Genomic DNA, 21,205 nt, shown 5'->3' with positions numbered 1-21,205 from the left:
AGAACCTCCACAAACTAGCCACACAGTTAACCTTTCTTTTTTGAGATTTCTTCATATTTTATTCCTTTTTAAGATTTATTTATTTTTATTGCAATGTCAGATACACAGAGAGGAGGAGAGACAGAGAGGAAGATCTTCCATCTGCTGGTTCACTCCCCCAAGTGACCGCAACGGCTGGAGCTGAGCCGGTCCGGAGCCAGGATCCCGGGGCCTCTTCTGGGTCTTCCATGTGGGTGCAGGGTCCCAAGGCTTTGGGCCATCCTCAACTGTTTTCCCAGGACACAAGCAGGGAGCTGGATGGGAAGCGGGACCACCGGGATCAGAACCAGCACCCATATGGGATCCCTGCGCATTTAAGGCAAGGACTTTAGCCACTAGGCCACTGCACCGGGCCCTTATTCTTCTTTTTTAAGATTTAGTTTTACCCCCAGCTGCAGGCAACTGCCCAAATTGCATTGTACCTAGGTAAGTGTTACACTGCTGGGAGAAAAGCAGCCAATAGCTGGTGGGCATTCTGGCCCTGGTGAATGTCAAATGTGTGTTAACCACACCAGTTTGCCAGCGTAGTTACCTATTCTATTATTCTTTTTAAATGTATGTGAGGGGAAGATGCAGGCCCACCAGCAAGCAGGGTCCGGGGACTTGCATGCAAGCATGTATAGGCCCTGGGTAGCCAGGCAGGGCAGCTGGAATGAGGATGGTGAACTGGGCTGGACGTGGCTGCAGTATAACTTGGCATGGTGTGGACTGGGTCGAGGGTGTGCCAGACTGGGCTAGGCTTCAGCACCCGCTGGTGCTGGCAAGAGTCAGAGTGGGTGTAGGATGGGCTGGGCTAGGTCTCTGCACCCACTGAACTATGTGAGAGCTGGGTTAGGTGGTGGACCACGTATGGCATCCAACAACAAGAGCTACAATGGGTATGCACTGGTCAGGCAAGGCTGCTCTACCTGCCAGGACAGGAGATGGGCCGAGTCAGGCTGGGCTAAGCACCCACCGGTGTGCATGAAATCTGGGAGGAGACCAGATAGCCTGGGGAATACCTCTTCCAGGACACAGTCCCTGCAGGTAAGCACAAGAACAAAGGCTAGGGGCCCGGTGCAATAGCATAGCAGGTTAAAGTCCTTGCCTTGAATGCGCCGGGATCCCATATGGTCGCCAGTTCTAATCCAGGTGGCCCTGCTTCCCATCCAGCTCCCTGCCTTGGCCTGGGAAAGCAGTTGAGGACAGTCCAAAGCTTTGGGACCCTGCACCCGCATGGGAGACCCTGAAGAGGCTCCTGGCCTCACTCAGCTCTGGCCGCTGTGGTCACTTGGGGGAGTGAACCATCCGACGTTAAGATCTTCTTCTCTGTCTCTCCTCCTCCCTGTATATCCGCCTTTCCAATAGAAATAAATAAATCTTTAAAAAAAAAAAAAAAAAAAGAACCAAAGCTAGGAGCAACCCAGATCAGGTCAGGTTATAGCACACCAGGGAATTCATCAGCATTCATGAGCACTGGGGGTGGGAACAGGCTAGGCTGGTCCAGGCTGCAGCAGCTGCAGGCACACCCAAGAACTGGGTGTGAGGCAAACCGGGGCCACAACATCGACCAGCCCATACAAAGGCCAAGGGAGGCGGGGGCAAATTGTGCTGCAGAAGGGTCTGGGAGTGGCACATGCATTGGCTCAGGTCTGGGGGCAGGCCAGGTTGGGTCAGTTCATAACACCCACTGGAAGATCTGAGAACCAGGACAGGGTGCGGGATGGGCCAGATTGGGCTGCAGCTTCCACCAGCGCACATGAGACGCAGTGGCAGCCAGAGGGACAGGCAGTAAGGGGCAGCACAAGTTCCCCTGCTGGGCCATTGCTTCCACAGGTGAGTGTTAAGAACTGGGATCGGGCACAGACCAGGCCGGGCAGGGCTATAACACCTGTTGGTCTACATGTGAGCTGTGTTAAGCGGAGAGCCAGCCTGGGCTAACCGACTACACCCACTGATGCATGCATGAACCAGAGTACGCACAGGCTGGTTGGACTTTGCTGGGACGAGAGGCAAGCCCTGGCCGGCTACACTGCATGACCACCTGGAAAGTTCAGTATCCAGGGCTGGGAGTGGGGGCCTAGCAGGGAAAATGTGGGCCGCCCTCTGATGGGCTACAACTCCCACCGATCAGCATGGGAACCAGGGCTGGGGATGGGCCTGGCTGGACAGGCAGTGGCACCTGATGGTGTGAGTGTGGGCTGGATAATGAGGTTGGTTGGGCTGAGCTAGGCTCCAACGTCCATCAAGAGCCAAATGGGATGTGGCACAGACTTGACTAGTCTGCTGCACATACCAGTATGAGCAGGAACTGGGGCTGAGGGCGGGCCTGGTGGGGGTTATTAGGGGTCGCCTCGACTAGGCTGCAGTTCCCGCTGGTGGATGTGACGGCCGAGTGTGTGGTGGGCAGGGTTACGCTGGGCTGTAGCATCCATTGGTTTGTGTATAAGATGGGGCTGGGGACAAAACTAGCCAGTGCAACCACCAATGTGTGTGTAGGCTGAGTGGGTGACAGACTCAGCTGGACCCTTCACTGGCTGGCACACAGAGGTGTCAGGTCTGGGGTCACCTCAGGTGAGGTTTCTTTGGGGGACCACCCCCCACAACTGGATCACTGGACTCAGAACTCCAACCATGGAGTAAATCCCAGGATCTGAGGTCTGACTGTGGAGTGCATGTGTCAGAACTGGGTCTCCATGGTTGCTGAAGCCTGTGCAATAGACAGCATGTTCATGGGGGACATGACAATCTGCTTATTGAGGCCCACAGAGGGCATCTAGCACCATGGAGGGCAGAACAGATTGGACAGCTCTCCCGGCCAAGCTTTCACAGCAAGTGTCTGGGCAAATGGAGACTCTAAGGTGGACTGTGTCAGCCAATGGACCTTGGATGGGTTTCCTCAACCTTACAACAATGAAATCAACAGCGTCTCAACTATCAAAACCATTTGACATTGGGTGGCCATCCCTCCTCCCCGAATACTGAAGTCATTGGGTTGTTGGAATCAGCCATCTCCCCATTCTCTCTCAGATACAGGAAGAAAAAAGATCAGAGGCAGCTGTCCCATCCCTTTCCCTCATTCCTCGACCCTCCCCACCCTAATCAGTATTCCACACAGGCATGCATCCTTCTCAACTAGGTAAACATCATCAAAAATAAAATGAATGCATTATTAAAAATAATATTTATTTTTATTTGAAAGATTTATGGACAAAAAGGAGAGACAGATCATCCATCCTCTGATTCACTCCCCAAGTGACCACAACAGCCAGAGCTGAGCCGATCCAAAGCCAGGAGCCAGGAGCTTCTTCCAGGTCTCCCACACAAGTACAGGGTCTCAAGGCTTTGGGCCATCCTCAACTGCTGTCCCAGGCCACAGGCAGCGAGCTGGATGGGAAGTAGAGCAACTGGGACATGAGCCAGTGCTTATATGGAATGCTGATACTTGCTGGCAGAGGATTAGCCCATTGAGCTACCACACTGGCCCCACAGCCAAGTTTTCTTCCCTTGAGGATCCTTCTAGAACTTCAGCTCAAGTCGCAGAAGACGCACAGGAGCACAGGGCTGCTGGCAGACGCAGCCGCCCATGCCACCTGGAGGGAGCTGTCCTTTCTCGGACCCAGGCCCTCAGACACCTAAGCATGCCCAGAGCCTCCTAAGGCATCAGTGGCCATTGCCCAGCAGCCACAGCTGGTTGTCCTGCGTCCCCAGGTGAGCCATCACCTGTCAGGGTGGGGTCAGCCTTGGCCTGCCCCTGTAGCAACACCCAAGCGGGCAGAGGTGACCGCCGCCCCTTCCCAGTGGTCTGTCTGGAGTAGTGTAGCATGCGAGACACTCCCGCGCTCCCAGGTCCTTGGTGGCCTCCACAGGACACGCCCTCCTCTCCCCTTCCTAGCCAGCATCCCTACAGGTGCGGTGGGACCCCGCCCTTCCCCAGCCCCTCCCCCAGACCCCCAAACCCCAGACAAAAGCCACACAAAGGCCGCTACAAGGGAACCCATCAGCATTTATTTGTCATGTGCCCTGCTGTCTTGGCTCAGGCCTGACTCACTCCCCTCCCTCACCTTCCCCCTCCCCAGGGACCCACTGGGGGAGGCCAGGCTGGAGTGAGGGGAGCCAAGAGCCGGACGGAGGGCTTGCATTCACAGGCGGACAGAGGCACACCCACCTGGGGTGTGAGTAGGGATGGGCAGGCCTCAGTCCTTCCCGGGGCCACTCCCTGAGGTCAGGTTCAACTGTCCCATGGTGGGGTGGGATTGAGGCGTCCAGCCCTGCCCTGAGATGGGGTTAAGGCCTGACAGGGCTGGGGCCTGCAGGAAGCCGAGCCGAGGCCCCTGCACTCAGCGGGGCCGCTTGCTGTCCAGGACTGCCTTCCAGTCGTGGGCCCACGAGTCGAGCCTGCGGCGTGGTGGCTGCAGCTGCAGGTGCCGGTTGTGGCAGGCGGTGAAGAGCACGTGTTCCCAGCTGGGGTTAGGCTCGGCTCCTGCAGCCCCGGAGGAGGGAAAGACGCCAAGTGAGTCAGGGGTCCACCTCACCTGGCCCGGGGCAACCCCGTGGCAGTGCTGGCCACTTTCCTGCCTTCCACCGCTCGCCGCTGGAAACACCCAGGGGCAACTGGCCTCCCCCAAGTTCCCTGGGAGGAGAGTCCCCCCAAGTCTGAGGTCCGGGACAGGTGCCTCTGTGGAGGCCTCCCTCTGGGCACAGCCCTTGACTGTCTCAGGACAGTGCCAAAAGGCACTGGGGGAGGCACATTCCCTCCCACAGACACCCCAATGGGCCTGTCATGCCACGATGCTTCCAGCGGACCAGCTGGGGGGGCAGCTTCTCCCAGCTCCCAGGGTGCCCAGCTGTCCCTGGAGGGAGGAGACAGCAAGATGAACACTGACAGGGTGTGTGTGTGGTGTGTGTGTGGTGTGTAGGTGTGTGTAAGGCTCCAGGCCTGCCCCACCCCTCCTCTTCCTCGCCTGTGATGTCTGGCCGGTCGTCGATGAGGAGGTCGGCGGACACCACCGTCTTGTCTCTGGTCAACACAATATGTTCCAGGAAGTCGGGGCCCAAGTGCTTCTCCACCCAGGCGTACTGCAAGTGAGCGAGGAGGAGTGACACCATGGCCTAGGCACGACCCGTGGGGTGCCTGGGTGAGGAGGGCAGGGCCAGTCCCCAGAGGCTAAGGGGGAGCCTTGGAGGCCAGGACGGGTGGAAGGCATCCAAGCCACACCGTCCCAGAGACAGGGGAAGGAGCCTGGTGTTGGTGGGGTGGGAGGGTAAGGGAGGGCGGAGCCTGCCCGGAGTCAGGGGCTCTGACCTGGGCAGCTTTGCAGGGGCGTGGGGGGAATCAGACCCAGTGCTCGGTGTAGACCTGGTTGGTCATGCTGGGTAGGAAAGGCCTGGGGTGGGGTTGAGGGGACGGATTGCGTGGGAAAAGGAGCTGGGATGCAGAGGCCCCCCACACCTCGTCTTTTACCTTCTCATAGGGACAGTACTTGTACATCCTGATGGGGCTCGTACAGATGAACACGTCGGTGCTGTAGCAAGAAAAGAAAGCTTGAATCCTTGGAGTGCTCCTACAGCCCCCCAAGTCTGAGTTCTGTCCCCTTTGCGGTATGCAGAGGGAGAATCTTCCGCCGCACAGAACCAAAACCCCCACTTTTCTGCCTGGGAGGGTAGGGGGAGCTACCCAGGGCCCCTGCACCCCATAAATGGGGCCTCTGTGCCCTTCTGGAACCCTCACGGTCCACCAGCTCCCGGGCCCCGCTGCACCTGCCCCTTGCTGTCAGTGCAGGGGGCTTCCCTGGGGAGAGAGCTGTTCTATCCTGCCACACTTTACCCGATGTCCTCCTACACAACCAGCGCCCACCTGCTGTCTCCTCAGCTTCCCCATGGAGAAGGCCCCTCCTCTCTGTGACTGAGTGGTGGGGTTCCCCACAAGCAATCTGACCACAGATGCCATGGCCCACCCGCCTACTTTCGTGACAATTTGTCCCCATCGCTCTGTGCCAAGCTGAGCTCTCTGTTTAGCCCAGGAAATGCTTCCTGAAATATTCCATGTAGCACATTGCTGCAGCAAGGAATGGCCCCAAGTGCTTGGGCCCCTACGCCCACGGGGGAGACCGGGAGGAAGCTCCTGGCTCCTGCCTTTGACTTGGCCTAGCCCCAGTCATTGCAGCCATTTGGGAAGTGAATCAGTGGATGTAATGCTGTCTTACAAGGAAATAAACTTTTATAGGGCCCAGTGTAATAGTCTAGCGGCTTAAGTCTTTGTCTTGAACGCGCCGGGATCCCATATGGGTGCCAGTTCTTATCCCGGCAGCTCCACTTCCCATCCAGCTCCCTGCTTGTGGCCTGGGAAAGCAGTCGAGGACGGCCCAATGCATTGGGACACTGCACCCGCGTGGGAGACCCGGAAGAGGGTCCAGGTTCCCGGCATCGGATCGGCGCGTACCGGCCCGTTGCGGCTCACTTGGGGAGTGAAACATCGGATGGAAGATCTTCCTCTCTGTCTCACCTCTCTGTATATCCGGCTTTCCAATAATAATAATAAGAAGAAGTGACTATTAAAAAAAAATGTATAGCATGTCTATATGACATCATGTTCAAAATGTCTGTGGGAGTATGGCATAAAAGATAAGATCTGAGGAGGCTATGCAGGGTGGTCGAGACCCCTGCCCCACCACAGTAACAGCTGTGTACTAAACTTTGGACAGGCTGGACAATGTCAGCTAAGGGCTATTTAAGGTGTATGAAGTGGTTGCTAAGGACTTATACACAGCAGGCCACTGTTCCCACATATGAACAAGAGAGCTAGGACAAATGATGGAGCAGACAGAGGGAGCCAGAGAATGCTAGGACTAGGAACCAGCCAGGCAAGGGTGCTGGGAGGATTTCCTGGGCTGTTGCCAGTGTACACAGGGTAGAGTGAGGGGATGGGCCAGGCTACAGAACCCATCAGTATGCACAATGGTTGGATCACCAGTGCAACTGTGGCCACACATGAGAGCCAGATCTGGGGACAGGTGTGGTGAGAATTCATAGGAACTGCTCCCCTGACTCCGCTCCCCAATCCCAACTAGGCAGCTCCAACTGCTAGTACATGTGATTGATAGCTGAGGCCAGGAGTGGGCAAGATCAGGCCACAGCACCCACCAGAGTGTGTGGGAGCCACATCTGCGGCATAGTCTAGTTGGGGTCCAAAGGGTCTCCCTGACTGGGCTGATACATTTGCCAGAGTCTTTGTGTAAGCCAGGTCTGGGGGCAGGCTGGGCCACTTCATAACACCTGCTGATGGGCACAATGATCAGGTCTGGGGCGGGCTGGGCCACTTCATAACACCTGCTGATGGGCACCATGATCAGGTCTGGGGGCAGGTCTGGTAAAGTGTTCTAAAGGATCACTTTGACAAAGCCAAGGTACTTACTGCTGGGAGCAAGAATTGTGTACAGGGCAGGCCTGATTGGGCTGCTGCACCTACGAGTGCACACGAGAACTGGGTCTGGGGAATGATCTAGTGAGGATTCAAGGGGTCTCTCTGACTAGGCCATTGTGCATGCTGGTGCTCATGAGAGCCAGGGATTGGGGTAGACTGGGTCAGACCACTGCAACTGCCAATACTTGTGAGATCCGGGGCTGGGGCCAACCCAGTAGGGGTTCTGGACTGGCCCCTCACCAGGCTGACACGCCACAGCTACATAGGGGAGAGGGGACAGGTGGCGGTCCAGACTAAGCTGCAGCACCTGCTGAGGATTAAGGGAGCCAAGCTGGGGGCGGGCTGGGTAGGGTGACCTGGTTGGAAATGGGCCCCCTGAATCGTGTGAGTGCCTTAGACCAACAGGATCCCCGACCTCAGGGAACAAACCACGGGTGTGTGGTCTGGCCATCGAGCACGTGTTGGGGGACTGGGTCACCCCATTGCTGACTCCAGAGACAGGATGAAGAGCAAACCCAGGTCAGATACACAGGAAAGACAAGACAACTGTTATCTATAACCCTACAGAAGACGTCAAGTGCCTCTACAAAAGGTGGAAACGAAAGCACAGCATTTCAGGCCTAATTCCATGGAAAGCACCCAGGTCTGTGGACACTCTGAGGTCGATATGGACAATCAACAGGCCTCAGAACGTACAGAGAGAGAACAGGAGGAGCTTTGGTGAGGACAGAGGGTAGAGGTCATCTCATAGACAGGTACCACTGCACAACCCTAGGACATCTTCCTCCCACTGAGGCCACCAGAGGCCGCAACAAGAGACCACTTCTGTCCCCTGGCATTTGTAAGGTCTGACAACAAGGAAAGACAACCTCCCCCCTCTCTCCAAATTTCTCTCTCCCTCCTCCATCCCTACCAGAGGCCCCCAGGGGTCCGCAATCCCCATCCCTTCACCTCTGCAACGAACATTTAGAAAGCTTTTTTTTTTTTTCCAAAAAAAAAAAAAAAAAAGAAGATTTACTTTGGTGGGGTCAGTGTGGTGGTATATCAGGCTAACCCCCCACCTGCCAGTGCCAACAGCCCCTATGAGCGCTAGTTCATGTCCCAAACCGACTCCCTGCTTATGGCCTGGCAATGCAGTGGAGGACGGCCCAAAGCCTTCAGACCCTGCACCCATGTGGGAGACTTGAAAGAAGCTCTGGGCTCCTGGCTTTAAACCGGTTCAGCTCTGGCCATTGAAACCATTTGGGGAATAGCCAATGGATGAAATAAATGTATTTTTTTCTCTTTCTGTGTAACTCTGCCTTTCAAATAAACAAACTGTTATAAAAAGAAAAAAAAAGAAAAATTCATCTGTAAAGACTCCTATGTGTGGCGGGACAAGGTGACGCAGCCAGCGGCCATCCTAGGAGGGGAGGGTGGACAGGGGCAGGTGAGATCTGCTCCCAGCATTCTCCTCCCACCTGGCAGCTTCTGGATAGTCACCCAGGTGAGGGCTAGCCCCACCTGTCGCCCCTGCCACAGCAGAGGTGGGTCACTTGATCGCCAGGGCCGGCTTCAAAGGCAGGTGCGCTCTCTTTCAACTGTGCTTATCCCAGACCTGCCATCACGCCAAGCCAAGCAGCAGGCACTTCATCATGCCCCCCTCCTGGGCCTCCCCGGCGAGCCTCTGGCTCCGGATCTGCCACTGATGGCACCCCCCCATCTGGCTTTTATTGGCCAACCAGCACCAAAACGCAGGCAAAGTACCCTGACCATGGCCAACACTGGGTCTTACTTAAGCTGGGAGTTTCTCCCTACCCCCATGGGACCACAGGAAAAGTCTAGAATAATAGGGCTGGAATATGAGCTGCCCCATTCACATGGCTCAATGTTCTGGAGCAACTGAAAGCTCTGGAAAGTTCTATACCAAAGAAACCTGCCTGGCTCGATGAGTACCACCCTGTGCTAATTCTAAAATGTTCTTAAGGGGAAAAAAAAAGTTTTATTTGACAGAAAGAGCAAAAGACAAACGAAACAGAGAGATTGAGAAAGAGGGAAATGTTCCCCCAAATGGCAGTAGCAGCCAGGCATGGGACAGGCTGCAGCCAGGAGCCTGGAACTCCATCTGGGTCTCCCATGGGGGTGCAGGGGCCTAAGCACTTGGGCCATCCTCTACTACTCTCTCAGGTGCACTAGCAGAGAGCCAGATCAGAAGTGGGGCAGCTGGAACTTGAACCAGTGCTGAGGTGAGATGCCATCACGGTGGCGGCTTAGCTCTCTGTGCCACACCTCCAGCCTCTTGGGATGCATCTTATGGAGTCATAACGGCAACAGATAACCAAAGAAGGACAATTGAGTGGATATCATTTGTAGGAGTAGAATTGATTGGATACACAAAACAAAGAGAGATACTTACAGGCAAGGGTGTGGAAATAAGTGATGGGTTCAACAGACAGGCTTACAGGAACTCCCATAGTCTCATGCCAACTCCTGCTTGCTGTTGAAATGTAAATTCCTCAAGCCCTCCCTCCCAATGCCTACATGACCACCTGTCTTTAAAAAGTCTGATGCTGTGAATAAACTTCGGCTATTGACCATCAGTCAGTCATGGATTCTTAACAGCTCTGTGCACCAAGTCCATCGAGCGGGACAGCAAACAGATCACACTTACTGAATGTCTCCCGAGTGCAGCCAGATACCATGCTGAGGCCTTTCATACTAGCTGCATTTTACAAAAATGGCCCAAGTACATCGGCTCTTGCACCCTCCGTGGGAGACCTGGCTGCAGCCTGGGCCAGCTCTGGTTGTTGCGGCCACTGCAGAGTAAGCCAGCAGATGGAAGATGCCAGCAAGTCTCTCTCTGTTGCCATGCATGTCAAGTTTAAAAAGAAAGACTAGCACCATGGGCTGTGGCTTCATTCTCAGCAGGTGTTATGGCCCGGTGAGTAAAGGCACTTGGGATGCCTCCCTCCCACACTGGCAATTAGCTGGGCTCCAGAGTGCTCTGCTTCTCACCCAGCCCTCTGCTAATGCACCTGGGAGGCTGCAGATAAAGGCTCAGCTACCTGAGTGTTGCCAGGAGACAGATGGGGCTCCTGGCTCCTAGCCCGTGGCTCCTAGCCCCTGGCCTCTGGCTCCTGAACCCTGATTCCTGGCTCCTGGCGCCTGGTCCCTGGCTCCTGGCTCCTGGCCCCTGGCTCCTGGTCCCTGGGCTCTTGGTCCCTGGCTCCTGGCTCCTGGTCGCTGGCTCCTGGCCCCTGGCTCCTGGTCGCTGGCTCCTGGCTCCTGGTCCCTGGCTCCTGGCCCCTGGCTCCTGGTCGCTGGCTCCTGGCCCCTGGTCCCTGGCTCCTGGCTCCTGGCCCCTGGCTCCTGGCTCCTGGCCCCTGGCTCCTGGCTCCTGGTCACTGGCTCCTGGCTCCTGGCCCCTGGCTCCTGGTCCCTGGGCTCTTGGTCCCTGGCTCCTGGCTCCTGGCTCCTGGTCACTGGCTCCTGGCCCCTGGTCCCTGGCCCCTGGCCTCTGGCCCCTGGCTCCTGGCTCCTGGTCCCTGGGCTCTTGGTCCCTGGCCCCTGGCTCCTGGCTCCTGGCCCCTGGCTCCTGGTCCCTGGGCTCTTGGTCCCTGGCTCCTGGCTCCTGGCTCCTGGTCGCTGGCTCCTGGCCCCTGGTCCCTGGCCCCTGGCCTCTGGTCCCTGGCTCCTGGCCCCTGGTTCCTGGTCGCTGGCTCCTGGCCCCTGGTCCCTGGCTCCTGGCTCCTGGCCCCTGGCTCCTGGCTCCTGGCCCCTGGCTCCTGGTCACTGGCTCCTGGCTCCTGGCCCCTGGCTCCTGGTCCCTGGGCTCTTGGTCCCTGGCCCCTGGCTCCTGGCTCCTGGTCACTGGCTCCTGGCCCCTGGTCCCTGGCCCCTGGCCTCTGGCCCCTGGCTCCTGGCTCCTAGCTGTTGTGACCATTTGGAGAATGAACAAGCAGATGCATGATGATCTCCCTCTTCTCTGTCACGTTTCCTTTCCAACAAATCTTTTTGTCAAAAAAAAAAAAAAGATAGTACAAAGCGCTGACACAGATTTGCAGCAATCAGAATCCTCCTACACTACTTCTGGGGACACTAAAAGTGGCAGAGTTGTCCAAGAAAGCCAAGTTTGCTAACTCAAAATGTCCAACACAGAATCACTCCATGACTCTTAGCGACAGAGCTCAAACGAGACACAGAGCAGCACTCCTCAGAGCAGCCACAAGGCGGAGACACTGCCCACCACCACCAGCAGCTGAAAGCCGGACCCCCAAGGGAATGTCACAGTCAGCAAAAAGAAGGGAAATGGTACAGTTGGTGCAAGGTATGCGTGCCACACATGCTACGTGACACACAGAAATGCATACATACATACACACACGAGTCAAACATCTGGCCAGCCTGCTTGGCTCAGCCAGGTTTGTAGACGAGTAGAGCACTGGGGTTGGCAAGCAGGACTTTGGTCTTGGGAAGTTCCAAGGACAGGTGGATGGGGACCAGGCTGGCAAAGGCCTGGGGAGGAGAGGCAGTGGGGGAGGGGGCAAGGGGGCACAACAAACATACTTTCGCAGATTGACCATCTGTTTCACAGCTTCCACAGCCCCCGGCAGAGGCTCAAGATCAAAGAAGAAGTCCTTGGACTCCCAGATGCTGATGGCCTGCTCCTGGAAGCAGAGAGAAGTATGTGACCCCCGGGGTACTTGGGGCCTGGGTGTGCAGCTGGGGAAGGCAGTAGGGAATGAGGGTTGGGAGCAGGGAGAGAAGGAAGAGAGGGAAGGAGGGAAGAGAGGGAGGGAGGAGAAAAGGAGGGCAGGAAGGCTGGAGAGTGGGAGGGAGGGCCTTCCACCCCCAACTCCTGACCTTGCCCTGTGGAGACTCACATCCCAGGACACACAGGCTTCCCAGTCCCCCCTGAGAAGTAGAATTTAAACACATGCTTCCGGGGTTGCAAAAACCATCTGGAAACCCACATTATCCCTTTGCAAGTTTTTTCATAACACACAACTTCCATGAGCTTTGGGACGGTGCCTCATATATACAGGTGTCTATATTTTTTGTACCACAAAAAAAGTAGATTCCTTTGCCAGAAACCCTTGGAAGTGCCCTCATATGTTGGGAGGTAGCAGGGGTGCACTGAGCTTGTGTGGGACCCCCTTCCCCAGGAGTGAGTTGTGGTGATGGGTGCTGTCTATTGGGGTCCAGCAGACACTTTCTGTCTCTGAGGGGTGAGGGAGGCATTTTAGCTCTCCAGGGTGAGCTTCCAGGCCTGCGTCACCAGGCTGGGGTTCAGGGCAGCTAGGTAGACAGCCTGAAGGGCTCCCAACCCCTCTCCCACATCAACCAGACCAGCTCTGCTTGGGTCTATGTGTTAGGGATGCCAACAAGGGCTCAGCCAAAGGGACCCGGTGCAATGTCTCATTTGGTCATTCCTCACCCTTCAAGCACCAGGATCCCATATGGACTCAGGTTCATGTCCTGGCTGCTCCACTTCCCATCCAGCTCCCTGCTTGGGCCCCTGTTGCCTGCATGGGAGACCTGGAGGAAGCTTCTGGCTCCGGGTTTCAGCCCAGGCAGCCTTAATATTTTTAGCCATTTGGGGAGTAACCAGCGGATGGAAGAACATTTGCTCGCTCTCTCTCTCTCTCTCTGTGCAAAACTGCCTTTCTGATAATAATAATAAATTTTAAAACTCCAAGGGCTGGCATAGTAGTATATAAAGTTAAGCTTCCACCTGCAGTGTCCGCCATATAGGTACTGGTTCATGTCCCGGCTGCTCCATTTCTGACCAGCTCTTAGATTACAGCCTGGGAAAACAGTAGAGAATGGCCCAAGTGCTGGGGCCCCGAACCTACACAGGAGGCCCAGAAGAAGTTTCTGTCCCCACTCTAGCCCTACCCCACGTCTGGCAGCCATTTGGGGAGTGACCAGTGGATGGTAGACCCTGTCTCTCTGTCTATAATAGCTTTTCAAATAAAAATAATTGTGTAAAATGTCAGTTGGAAGAATCTGTGTTCTCAACCTCTATCCTGCTTACTTCCCTGAACACCGTGAGGATGGAGGCAACACAGAGAATGTTCCAGAATTATGAACGCTGGCATTTGCGAGCCGGATTGCTCTCAGTGGCTCTGATGCTGGTCACGCTGGCCAAGGGCACTCCTCCCTGACACATGACACAGCAGTAGCCCGCATCTTCGCCTCCTCACTGGGAAAGCAGGAGTTAACTTCTGAGCCCTGGGGTCTGTGTGACCACCCCAGACCCCTGAGCAGGAAGTGGGGGCGGGGCAGGGCTGGACCCTGGTCCCTGATCCTCACACAGCATTGGAACCCATAGAATTTCCAGTGTGTGAAGTGTTTAAGTGGGGACCAGCTGGGGGAAGAGGCAGGCAGAGAGAAAGAGAGAGAAAGAGAGAGAGAGAGAACCACGTGCAGCCATTCACTGGTTCACACCCCCAACAGCTCGCAACTCCAGGACTGGACCAGGCCAAGACTGGACCAGGAGCTCACTGCAGGTCTCCGCGGTGTTGCAGCGGCCAGCACCTGCTACCTCCCAGGGTGCACACCAGCCGGAAGCTGGAATGCAGGCACCACCCTTCTGGGGTGCCTGCTACTGACAAGGGGAGCTGATGTGCTGCCCAGAGTCCTCTGAGGTCACAGGACACACACTTGATAGAAAGCCGGACAGGCAGAGTAGGCTGGTTTTTTTTGTTTGTTTGTTTTTTGTTTTTTGTTTTATTTTGTTTTGTTTTTGGGGTGGGGTAAGGAGGATGGGCAAAGAAAGCTACATACACTTGGGGTGCAAACTTGGGTTTAGGTCCCCTACCGGCGCACGTGGGGACCACGTTCCTATCTGCAAAGCGCAGCCCAGATTACAGCGCACACACCCCCAGGGGGAGAACCTGGGGGTGCCAAGCCTTGCTGTTAACATCCTCCTGGCCCTCCTCAAACCCCCGCGCGTGCGTGGGGCCGCCACGCAGCTCCGGGAAACACTCAGTCCCTGCCAGGCCGCGCCCACCCTTCAAATCCCCAATCGCATAATAGCCCTCCCTGGCTATTTCTCCTCTGTCCATCACGGGTTGGGGAATGGAGAGGAGAGGAGCTGGGGCGAGAAGGGGGTCAGGGCCCCCCACCCCAGTGAGGCCCACCTTGACCCCTTCACGTCACTATGTCCTCTCCAGAAAGTGCCCCAACTCTCCTGAGCCTCTCAAATGCCACTCAAGAGCTACGCTTTTATAGAACAGGGCAATCAATCACCAATCAATCAAATTGGGGGGAAAAAAGCCACCAACAACATTCCAGGGAAAGGAAAAACGGGATACGAATGCCCATAAGGGTGAGCAATGAGGACTGAAATACACTGAGTTGTTTATTATTATTGAAAAAAAAAAAGCGGTTAAGGAGGGAGGTGGGGACGCAGAGCTTTGCCGGAGCCTATATGGCAAGACAGTAGCAATTCCCGGGCCTCCCGTAGCCCCCCACCACGTTCCCGCCCCGCCAGGACCCCCATCCGACCAGGGACCCGCCCAAGGTCACTCGGGCGGCCGGGCCGGGGGTGCTCACGCTTAGCCCGGGCCGCAGGCGGCCGTACTGCTCCGACACCCAGAAGCCGCGCCGGTCCTCCAGCGCGATGAAAGGCAGATCGGGGAAGCGCGCGCGATACTTGCGCAGGAAACCGCCCTCGAAGTCGGCCAGGACGCCGTCCATGTCCAGCAGCACCCGCAGGGCGCGGCCGCCCGATGCCCGGCGCCTCCCCACGGCCGCCGGCGAGCCGCGAGGCCGCCGCGCGCACCAGCCGCCCAGCCGGATCATGGTCCGGCCGCCGGGAGCTCCAGGACCCGGGCTGCGCCGGCCATCCTGCGCCGGCTGGGGGCCATGACCCCTCGGAGGAGGAAGAGGGGCCGGCGGCCTTGAGAGGAAGATGGGGTCGGGGCGCGGGGCGCACGGGGCGCGCAGCCTCCAGCTCCGGAGCGAGGCCGCGGCGCGCACCCCGCCGCGCTCCGAGGGACAAGCGCGCGCTTGCGGCGACGGAGGCGGGCCCCGGGGCGTGGCTTCCCACCTGCGCCCCTCGCTAAGAAATCGTCTCCCCTGGACCTCGGGACGAGGGCCTGACCCCCGCTCTCCTCCCCGAGCATGGGACCAGGGCGCGAGCGACTGCGGTTCCGCAGGTGATGCTGGATGGAAAGGAGCTGGCGGGAACCACGGAGCTCCTCGCTCTCAGCCAGAGGGGCTGGGGGCGTGGAAGGGATGTGGGTGGGGAGGGGGGACGACAAGAACGCTTTTTGGGGGGTGGCTTCTTTGGCAAATTCTGAGTGCCCCATGCTTATAGGGGTGGCCCTGTGGGGAGGCAGAGGGAGTTCTGAAAGACTGGGAAAGGAGGAAGGAGAAAGCGGTCCACAGGCAGACACATGACCCCTATGGCTAGCTCAGTTAGGGTCTCAGGCACAAACCGTGACTCTTCCAGAGCTCCTTTAGACATCTTCTGGTGACTGTCTCTAGATGCGGAGGCTGGAGGCCAGCTCCGATACGTCCCTGCCTCCGTGGCAGCACCTTGCCTGGGCACCCCATCCCCGCAGAGGACACCTCCCACCATGCTTCTACCAAAGCCTGAGGTGTGGCACAGCAGGGAGAAATGTGCCATGGCTTGCCTCTTTGCTCTGCTTTGCTTGAACGTGTGGAGTTGGGGGAAGCTCCCAGCCGCACCTCGACCCCGCCATGAGAGCTGCAGCGCCAGCCCGTGTCAGCCCCAAATCCAGCTGCCCGGGAGCTCCCAGTGAGATTGTGCATTTCCAGGTAACTTTTACTAGTGAAAGGCACAGACCCTCTTGTTGCTGTCCCAGGAATTTATTTATTATTTTTTATTGAAAAGGTGGAAAGACAGAGAGGAAGATCTTCCGTCCGATCATTCACTCCCCAAGCGGCCGCAACGGCTGGAGGTGAGCCAATCCGAAACCAGGAGCCAGGAGCTTCTTCCTGGCTCCACTGCTTTCCCAGGCCACGAGCAGGGAGCTGGATGGGAAGTGGAGCTGCCGGGATTAGAACTGGCACCCATATGGGATCCCAGTGGGTTCAAGGTGAGGACTTTAGCCGCTAGGCCACGCTGCCGGACCCAAGATTTATTTTTTTTGTTGTGAGAAAGTTAGATTTACAGAGAGAAGGAGAGACAGAAAGAAAGATCTTCCATCTGGTGGTTCACTCCCCAAGTGGCCGCAACGGGCGGAACTGAGCTGATCTGATGCCAGGAGCTGGGAGCCTCCTCCGGGTCTCCCATGCACGTGCAGGGTCCCAGGGCTTTGAGCTGTCCTTGATTGCTTTCCCAGGCCACAAGCAGGGAGCTGGATGGGCCATCAGGATTAGAACCGGCACCAATATGGGATCTTCACACGTGCAAGGCAAGGACTTTAGCCACTAGGCTACCGCACCGGGCCCTTAAAAATCATGCCATGTGGCTGTTGTCCAGTGCACCAAGGCAGGCTGGGCTCAAAGCATCTCTGTCTCCCCAACAAAATCCCATCCGCCACTGTTCATCAGCCTCCTCGCCCACTGTTCACTGCTTGTGTCCACCACGGATGAATTTCATCCATTCTAGAACAAGTGGGCTCCTATGCTGTGGATTGGGGGGAGGGGTGAGTCTTCAGGAGGACAGTGGTGATGCGTAAGATGAAAAACTGGATTTTCTAAAACTTGGCACCAAAACAGACATGTCTTGCTCCATGGCCAGCGACTGCAGGCAGCAGCCTTGTGCTGGCATGCTCTTCCTCTCTGAGAGCTGCCCGTGCTGCGCTGGAGACACTCGTTTCTCTGCTTGATGAGTTCTCTTGCCTTGCATGGAGGCACTTCAGTTTCCTTGGATCTTCTCCCGTAATTGATGAGTGCATCAGCTACAAAAGGTCACACACATGGTCATGTGCGTCACATGGTGGTTCCCCCCCACCTTCTTGCATAAATCCCCAAAACGGGGAGAGTTGTGGAGCCCTGAGTCAGGTGTGGGGTTAGTGTGATTAGCCGTTACTAGCCTGTTTTTTCCCAAAGGACATGTTGCACAACCACAGGCCACATGCCGGAGTCCTGTATCCCGCACATGAGTACTCGATGCTGCCACAGATCTTTGTAAATGTCACTCCCCAGATGGCTGTAATGGACAGTGCGGAGGCAGGCCAAAGCCAGGAGCGGGGAGCTTCCTCTGGGTCCCCCACATGGACCATCCTCCACGGCTTTCCCAGGCCCATGAGAAGGGAATTGGATGGGAAGTGGAGCAGCCGGGCCTTGAACTGGCGCCTCTATGGCAGTAGCCTGTTATACTGTTGCAGGGTAGGAGAGATCATGCCAGGCAATTCTTGATGTATTAGGGAGTCTCTAGCCTGGCTCCAGCAGAAATAGAAATTACCCTAAGAGATGTGCAACCAACAACCTGGACATGATTACAGTTCTGCAAACACACACCGTTCCCTGGCTTCTCTGTCTACATTCCAGTACTGCGAGGCCTCACCTCTCCTGGAACTCTTGAAAATACACAAATTAGGGCCTGCCAGATAGCCTAGTGGCTAAATCCTCACCTTGCATGCACCAGGATCCCAAAAGGGTGCCAGTTCATATCCCAGCTCCTCCACTTTCCTTCCAGCTCCCTGCTTGTGGCCTGAGAGAGCAGCAGAGAACGGCCCAAAGCCTTGGGACCCTGCACCTGCCTGGGAGGCCTGGAAGAAGCTCCTAGCTCCTGGCTTTGGATTGGCACAGCTCCAGCCATTGTGGCCACTTGGAGGAGTGAATCTTTGTCTCTTTGTAACATCTTTCTTTCCAATAAAAATAAATAAATCTTTTTTTTAAGATGTTATTTATTTATATTGAAAAGGCAAATTTACAGAGAGAGGAGGAGACACTCGCTTGGGAGACCTGGAAAATGCTCCTGGCTTCGGACTGGCTCAGCTCCAGCCGTAGCGGCCGCTTGGGGAGTGAATCATCAGACCGAAGATCTTCTTTGGCTCTCCTCCTTTCTGTATATCTGACTTTTCAATAAAAATAAATAAATCTTTAAAAAAGTCTTAGCATTTGTATCTTCGCTGACTTGCCTAAGCAGTGCATATAGGATGAGGAATACAGACCTACAGGGGCCATGCTCAGCGGCTCCCTGTGCTCAGAGTCTGCCTGCGGGAAGCCAGAGAGCAAGCAGGTACTGGGGAGGCCAAGAGTTGGAATGCCAGAGCAACAGAAGCACACGACCAAGAGAGAGAGCCGCTCTCCATCATGGGCCTTTGTGAGGGCCTGGAGGAGAGGGGTTACGCAGCAACACAATACTGCCCTTTCTCAGGGTCCAGGTGATGACAGGTAAGTGTCATAGGTGGGCAGAAAGGACCACATGGGTGGGGGATGTGTGGCTTCCAAACTTGTGACCCTGAAATAGCTGCCTAAGACCATAACAACGCCATGGCACCAGCCTCTGTCTTCATTTTTGATGTCTATGTTTTTGGTTGTTTGAGAAGCAGAGAAAGAGAGAGAATGTCCCACTCTGTTTGTGACAGCCAGGCCTAGGTGGGGGCCCAGTGTCCCATGTTGACCTCAGGAATTCAGTTCCTTGAGCCATCGCTGCTGGTGTTAGTCACTGGGCCAAAGGGCTGCCCTCCTCTCACCTGTATGGAAGGTAAGTTCCGTGAGGTCAACAACTTGTCCGGTTTGTCTGCTGCCGACACCCCTAATGCTAAGAACAGGGCCCTGACACGGCACGTGTTCGCCAAGCTCATTCAGGCACAATGTCAACCACAGTGTGTGAGTTCCTCCATGACAACAGGACACCTCCATGACAGGTGACGACTGAGTCTTCAGTAGTCTCTGTTGGTTTCAGCACAGGGAACCCCAACCAGGGTCTGTGTACGCCTATGGCTGCCGAGTGCCACGGTCCGGGTACACTGATGGCTGCTGTCCGCGTGGTTCATGTATGCAATGGCTGCTGTCCGCCAATGGCCGCCATGTGCAGTGGTCCGCCTGCGCAGATGGTTGCTGTCTGCCAAGGTTCGGGTACCCTGATGACTGCTGTGTATAAGGCACTTTGAACAACAGGGTTACAAACCATTACAAACGATCAAAAAAAAAAAAAAAAATCCCTGGGGCTGACATTGTGGCACAACAGGTTAAGTCACAGCTTGCAATACAGCATACGAATCAGAGCACTGGTTCGAGTCCTGCTGCCCCACTACTTATCCAGCTCCCTGCTAACCCACGGAGGAGAGCAGGTGGCTCAAGCGCTTGGGCCCCTGCACCCACGTGGGAGACATGGTTCTGAACTGTCCAGGTCTGGCCACAGCAGCCATGTGGGAGAATGAACCAGATAAGAAGATTAAACATGTTTTTCTCTGTCTCTCTGTGTGTAATTTTGCCTCTCCAATATGTCAACCTTTTCTTATTTGAAAGGTAGAGTTACAGTGTGTGTGTGTGCGTGTATGTGTGTAAGAGAGATCTGCCATCCACAGACTCACTCCCCAAATGGCTGTAATGGCAAGGCAGGGACAGGCTGCAAAAAGGGGTCAGGAGATGTTCCCAGGTCTCTCACGTGAGTCTAGGGCCCCAACCAGCCAGATCAACCTCTGCTTCTTTCTCATATATACTAATAGGGAGCTCAACTGGAAGTGGAGCAGCCAAGACTCGAACCAGTACCCATATGAAATGACAGCACAGCAAGCAGTAGTTTAATGTGCTATGCCACAGCTCTGGCCCCAATAAATTAAAAAAATAAAGATTTATTTATTTTTATTGGGAAGGCAGATCTACAGAGGAAAGGAGAGCAAGAAAGATCCTCCATCTGATGACTCACTCTTCAAGTGGCCGCAACAGTCAAAGCTGAGCTGATCTGAAGCCAGGAGCCAGGAAGCCCCTCCAGGTCTCCGAAGTGGATACAGGGTCCCAAGGCTTTGGGCCGCCCTCAACTGCTTTTCAGGGCACAAGCAAAGAGCCAGATGGGAAGTGGAGCAGCCAGAACATGATTTGGTGCCCATATGAGATCCCAGCTCATGCAAGGTGAGTAGCCGCTAGGTTACTGTGCCAGGCCCAAATAAATATTATTTTTTTAAAAAATTGCTTATTTGAAAGGTGGAGCAACAAGAGACAAAGGGAGAGTGATTTTTTCCTTAATATTATTTTTCATTGGAAAGGCAGATATACAGAGAGGAGAAAGATCTTCCATCTGCTGGTTCACTCCCCATGTGGCTGCAATGACCAGAGCTGAGCTGAAGCCAATAGCCAGAAGCTTCTTCCTGATCTTCCATGAGGGTGCAGAGTCCCAAGGCTTTGGGCTGTCCTCCACTGTGTTCCCAGGCCACAGACAGGGAGCTGGCTGTGAAGTGGAGCAGCTGGTACTTGAACTGGCACCAATATGGGCTGCTGGTGCTTGCAGCATGAGGATTTAACCACTGAGCCATCAGTTGGGCCACGTTGTACACTGTGGCTGTCTTGAATGACTGGACTCACAGCCCACTCCTTCACTGTAATGTATTTGTGGGTGTGTGAAGACCCGCTCATACCTATAGAAATCTGGGTTATCAATCAAAACTCCTGATCCTGGGCTTGTAAGACTGAGCTAGGATCAGGCCTGATGGAGTAGCCTAGTGACTAAAATCCTTGCCTTAACTGTGCTGGAATCCTGGTTCTAATCCCGGCAGCCCCACTTCCGATCCAGCACTTCAGCACCTTGCCTGTGGCCTGGGAAAGCAGTCGAGGATGGCCCAAGTTCATGGAACCCTGCGCCCATGTGGCAGACCTGGGGAAGCTCCTGGCTCCTGGCTTTGGATCAGCTCAGCTCTG

At 55.6% G+C, this 21,205-nt stretch overlaps 1 protein-coding gene across 1 annotated transcript; it reads right to left on the bottom strand.

Moving 5' to 3' along the window:
• Positions 1 to 4,169: 4,169 nt before the first annotated feature.
• Positions 4,170 to 15,400, bottom strand: NT5M (5',3'-nucleotidase, mitochondrial). The gene is made up of 5 exons (XM_004599651.2): positions 14,981 to 15,400; positions 11,987 to 12,087; positions 5,483 to 5,543; positions 4,983 to 5,097; positions 4,170 to 4,501 (listed from the first exon to the last, which is right to left on the bottom strand). Exons 1-5 carry the CDS (start codon positions 15,227 to 15,229, stop codon positions 4,359 to 4,361), a joined length of 669 nt encoding a protein of 222 aa, XP_004599708.1. The 5' UTR covers positions 15,230 to 15,400; the 3' UTR covers positions 4,170 to 4,358.
• Between the last annotated feature and the right edge of the window lie 5,805 nt (positions 15,401 to 21,205).

Source organism: Ochotona princeps, chromosome 17 (assembly GCF_030435755.1).
Source record: "Ochotona princeps isolate mOchPri1 chromosome 17, mOchPri1.hap1, whole genome shotgun sequence".
NCBI lineage: Eukaryota > Metazoa > Chordata > Mammalia > Lagomorpha > Ochotonidae > Ochotona > Ochotona princeps.
This window is presented reverse-complemented; position numbering and strand designations above follow the sequence as displayed.

Excerpts from the sequence above, each read along its gene's own strand:
- NT5M (XM_004599651.2), bottom strand. The coding sequence starts at position 15,229 with ATGATCCGGCTGGGCGGCTGGTGCGCGCGGCGGCCTCGCGGCTCGCCG. Across the intron at positions 5,098-5,482 it reads AGTACTGTCCCTATGAGAAG|TACGCCTGGGTGGAGAAGCA; the intron begins GTAAAAGACGAG and ends GCTCACTTGCAG. Across the intron at positions 4,502-4,982 it reads CGACCGGCCAGACATCACAG|GAGCCGAGCCTAACCCCAGC; the intron begins GCGAGGAAGAGG and ends CCGGGGCTGCAG.